Source organism: Primulina huaijiensis, chromosome 9 (assembly GCF_012295235.1).
Source record: "Primulina huaijiensis isolate GDHJ02 chromosome 9, ASM1229523v2, whole genome shotgun sequence".
In the NCBI taxonomy this organism is placed as follows: domain Eukaryota; kingdom Viridiplantae; phylum Streptophyta; class Magnoliopsida; order Lamiales; family Gesneriaceae; genus Primulina; species Primulina huaijiensis.
Window position 1 is genome coordinate 6,176,920 of NC_133314.1, and position 5,628 is coordinate 6,182,547.

General features: G+C 34.1%; 1 protein-coding gene across 1 annotated transcript; it reads right to left on the reverse strand.

Moving 5' to 3' along the window:
- Window positions 1-3,344: 3,344 nt before the first annotated feature.
- LOC140983832 (uncharacterized) lies at window positions 3,345-4,355 on the reverse strand. The gene is made up of 2 exons (XM_073450988.1): window positions 4,142-4,355; window positions 3,345-4,009 (listed from the first exon to the last, which is right to left on the reverse strand). Exons 1-2 carry the CDS (start codon window positions 4,353-4,355, stop codon window positions 3,345-3,347), a joined length of 879 nt encoding a protein of 292 aa, XP_073307089.1.
- Window positions 4,356-5,628: the final 1,273 nt, after the last annotated feature.

Consider the following 5,628-nt stretch of genomic DNA (forward strand, 5'->3'; position numbering starts at 1 on the left):
GTATACTATAAATTTTCTAAATAAATAATTGTGAACTCATTATAATCACAATCGATGATCAGAAAACGTCGATGTATCGATTGTACAAATCTTATTCACAAAATGAAAATTTAGAAGAAAAAATTTTTCCACTAATTTATTTTTGCCAAGTGCCAGTTTTGTGAACTGCTTCACTAAAATATGCAGTTCCACTTTCTTCACTTAATTAGCAGTTAAGCTAACTTCCACAACTTCTATTACATGATACCAATTTGTAAACTCCTTTATAAATAATATGTTTGATCTTCCTTAAACTTCAGTCGCCAAATTCAATTATTTGAATTTTAATATCTCAACGGGAACACAAAATCTAATACTTTTATGACCCTCAATGATTTATGGATACAGCTGGTGCGGGTTCACAATTTCACATGATTCATAACAACATTTGTTCATATTCGAGATTAGACTAATTTGCCTCATTTTTTTCATCAACCATTTGATTAAGAACGTCAGAACTTAAGTTGGGTTACATCATTTGGATCAGGGTAAGAGCGTCTATTAACATTGCCCATGATCTCTTATTATCATTTATAGTGTTTGCAAGAACCTTAAATTATGATTAATATACAGTACGGTCCTTTCAACTCATATATATATCGATCAAATCTGCAACTATTGGTATATCGAAAGTTGTAAATAAATTCGACAACTATGTGATATATCTTTGAGTAATAATAATAATTACATGATATTTGCAACTGAGGAAATTTCTTTCCAAAATGTACATGTCTTACTATGGCTTGAGATTCTTTGTACCTTTAACTCATCAGATCAAATAGGATATCTTCATATGTGGTGAGCGATGAATCCCCAACTATAATGCATTGACTCCTACATATTTCAAAACTACACCCAACCTCGTCACCTAATGTCAATCAATGGAGTCGCTAAGCGGATCAAAGTGCATGCTAATACGTAGAGACTCCATATTGTCTCAAGTCAAATGACTAATAGTGTAAGACCATAACCGCAGACTATTTCACTCGATAACTGCTAACTACTTGGAAAGTTCGAGGGAGGGTTTTTCAGTGCATCATCAAATAATCACTCATCTGTATGAATGAACATCTCTATGCCTTTACCAATTATATATGACGTTTATATCACAGACGCTAGTCTCAAACTCGAGCGACATTTATCCTTATTTTATATTGGATGAATCGACTAGGAATTGATTTAGAATATATAGTATGCCTTCTAATGAGTTTCATAATCTTACGTTGAGATACATAGCTCATAGAATATATTGTATATTCAATGTCTTTATCTATACAACTTACGTGATTATTAAAATAAAGTAAATGTCATAATCGAATAAAATCATAAAATTTTATTAAAATAAATATTGTTTTTACATAAGAGTCAATAAAGCTCAAGCCATAAGTTGACTCGTTGGACATCTACTCATATAAATCTCATTCAACCTTCACCGAAAAATTAAAAACCTAGAGGCTACATTTGTATCCCCGAAAAAGTCCATTCAATGCATATGAGAGTCCATTTGACCAGTGACGAAGTAGCAGCTTGTAGGATGATCGATTGCGGTGTAGCTTCTGAGTGATATATATGCTCTTAAGTATGGAAGGTCTGATATTTTTATGTGTTTAAAAACTTGAAAGTTTCAACTTTTATCCTTCACTACAACAAATTTGTTATTCAACAACAGTTAAACAATTATTGGAAAACCGTTGTAATTTATATTTTAACAACGGTTTTTGTCATGTTTTTTGGACAAACGAAAACGGTTTTAGAAAATCATTGTGGATTAGCGTGTTTTTTGGACAAACGACAACGGTTTTAGCTAACTGTTGTTGATTAGTGTTTTTTTTGGAGAAACGACAACAGTTTTAGCTAACTGTTGTTGATTAGCGACTGTTTCAGAGAATATTTAGCGACGATTTTATTATAGAGACGGTCATTATTTAACTGTCGTTATTTTAAAAATCGTCGCAATTTTTAAAATAGCGACAATTTAAACAGCGACGGTTTTTCATAACCGTCGCTATAAGCGACGGTTTAGTATAAAACCGTCACTAATAGCAAGGGTTTTTGGTAAAATCAATGCAAATTGTCTATAAATATTCGCGTTTTCGGTTCATTTTCCTCCACACCGCTTCACATCTACAATAAATTTTTCTCTCTTAGACGATTTTAGTTTCGATTTAAGGTAAGTTTTTTCGCTTCAATTCTTGGTAAATTTCTAAGTGTTACTTAAGATCATGAATATTGTTAGTTTAGTCAGATTGTAAGTTTTTTTTGGTAGATTTATTAAATTATAAAAGTAATTTTTTTTATTTTACTGAAAAAATTAGCGACGGATTATGTCTAAACCATCGCTAATCGGCGACGGAGTTTCTCTAAACTGTCGCTAATTAGCGACGACTTAGTCAAAAACCATCGCTAATTCAAAAAACGGCGTTAATTTTAGCGACGATATATCTTAAATCGTCGATAATGAGCGACTATTTTTGAAAAAACGTCGAAATATGATAGCTACGGCAACAGTTTAAAACCGTTGACGTTGAACGCATTTTCAACAACACTGTCAGTTACAACAGTTTTAAATGACCTACGACAACGGATAAAATCCGTTGTCTTTTAGCGTTTTTGTTGTAGTGCTTATTTATTTTTTAATATTTGTGTTATTTGATTCATTGATTGATTTGATACAAGTAAAATTACAATAATAATATTAAACATCGTTTTATACTTAAACTCTTACTTGATCAACTTAAACTTGTATGGTAAATTTAGAGTTTAACCATAATATGTCACACTTCAAGTTTTCTATAAGGCCATCTCCAATCCATATCTTCTATTTTTCATCCTCTATCTTCCAAAATAGAGATCCATGATCTCTATTTTCAAAAATCTTCTCCAACACATATCCTCTAAATATTATCAAATACTCTATTTCTTTAATTTATTTCGTTTTCAACCCATATCCTCTAGATATTATCAAATACTTTATTTCTTTATTTTATTTCATTTTCAACCCATATCCTCTAAATATTACCAAATACTTTCTTTTTTTAATTTATTTCATTTTCGAATACGCATACACACACATATAATTAACTAATTTCTTAATATATTATTTAACTAAACTTAATTAATTCGCTAAACATAACACAACTACATGTGTATTCGACTTGGTATATTTAAAACAATACATTTATTTTTTCATCAAATTGCAAACAAGAGACAACATTCATCATACGGGGACATAAAATAGATATCAAGACAAACATAAACGACACATATGATTTAAAGAACAATACACAAATTGACCATTAAAATTACTAATATTCTGAATTACTGTACTCCTCCCACAAATGGTCAATAAGAGCATCTCGGAGTGCATAGTGAGCCGATTTATCTTTTATTTTACGATGGCGTGCAAGAAACTCTTGAAATCGAGCATGCTCATCACGTGCCATTTCAACATCTGGGATGAGTGCCTCGCGATAATCTGTGACTGGCACATTCAATTCTCTTTCATCTTCAATAATCATATTATGCATTATAATGCATGTTGTCATGATATCATGCAGCACTTGTTTGCTCCAAACTCGTGCAGGTCCTGTGATTATCGTCCATTTTGGTTGCAGTACTCCAAATGCTCGTTCAACATCTTTTCTGCAACTTTTTTGTCGTGCTACAAAATATTTCTTCTTTGGACCTTGTGGATTGTGAATTGTTTGCACTAGAGTGGCCCATTTTGGATATATACCATCTGCTAGGTAGTATCCCATGGTGTATTCTTTTTCTTGTATGACATAGTTAGTGGTGGGAGCTACTCCATTGGCCAAATTAACAAAGAGATGAGATTTTGACAACACGTTAATGTCATTGTTTGAACCTGGCAAACCAAAGTATGCATGCCATATCCACAACTCGTAATCTGCTACGGCTTCCAAAATTATTGTTGGTTTTCCGCTACGACCAGCATATTGTCCAGCCCAACCTGTTGGACAGTTTTTCCACTTCCAATGCGTACAATCTAGGCTTCCCAGCATCCCCGGGAATCCACATTGTTTTCCAATAAGGAGAATTCTTTCAATATCCTCAGCATTGGGAGACCAAAGATACTAGTCACCAAACACCTCCACCACAGCCCGGCAAAATCTTTTTAAACTTTCAATCGCAGTAGACTCCCCGATTTTAATATACTCATCTGTTGAATCTGCCGCTACACCGTATGCTAAGATACGCATTGCGGCTGTTATCTTCTGGCATGTGGACAACCCAGGCCTCCCCAATGCATCTACTTTCTGTACGAAGTAATTATCATGTTGTTGAATGGACTCCATAATTCGCAAGAATAGACGACGAGACATTCGAAAACGTCGCTTGAACATTGATTCATTGTACATTGGAGACTCAGAAAAATAGTCATTGTACAAGCGTTGTTCAGCGGCTAATCTGTCTCGATTAATCACAACATGGCCAGGGATCGAGCCTCGACGGTGCGAATTATCACATTCTTGGAAGTAATTGGAGACAACGGTAGCACTGTTTACGAGTTGATTTAAAATCGTTTGTTGTTCATCAATGCGATTTAACTCATTCTTTATGTTGGCACTAGGTTGATCTTCGCCGTCAGATGATGACGAAGACGCGTAGAAAGAAAAACTTGAGGACCTCCCTCATGAAAATTCATTTTTGAGCAAGATGAGTAAATTATGAAGAAGCCATTGGTCTTTAAATAAGTGATGACATTTTTTATTATAGTTATTTTAATTTCTTTTAAATATTATATGGAATAAAAGCTAACTCATTTTTTTTGTCACGGGTTGTGTATTTCAATAAAGTCATGGGCTATGCATTTCCACTCAAAGCATTTTAATAAAAGCATTTCAATAAAGCCACAGGCAAAGCCACGGGCTATGCATTTCCACTAAAAGAATTTCCACTAAAAGCATTTCAATAAAGCCACGGGCTATGCATTTTCACTAAAAGCCAATGAAGGGTTGTCTAGTTGCAGTCATCTGTCACATGTAGTCTATTCGCAATCAGAGACAACTCATCTGTCAGCTCTTGTCTATATACCAGCTGTCACGGGCTATGCATTTCCACTAAAAGCCAACTGAAGGTTTGTCACGTTGCAGTCAGCTAGCACGGGTGTCTAGTCGCAATCAGAGACAACTCATCTGTCAACTCTTGTCTATATACCAGCTGTCATATGCAATGTATTTCCACTAAAAGCCAACTGAAGGGTGGGTTGTCACGTTGCAGTCAAATTTCGTATCCCAAAACAAATCAATCTAATTAATTTATATTTTTACCGTCAGATCAGATATAATTTAATTTAGACCGTTGATCCAGATTTCTTATCCAAAATGTTATGGCTATAAATTGAAGTATCATTCAAAGCAATGACACCATTCCTACAAATTAAATAATTATTTACGATCAAATGACTTCATCTAAACGCGGTGTTGCATTCTCAATCGAGGAGGACAAACTACTCGTGATGGCTTATCTTGATGTCTCCCAAAATCCAATAATTGGTATAAACCAATCACGCGATAGGTTATGGTCACGAGTGGCAGTTACATACAACGAACAACTCACCGGTAAATC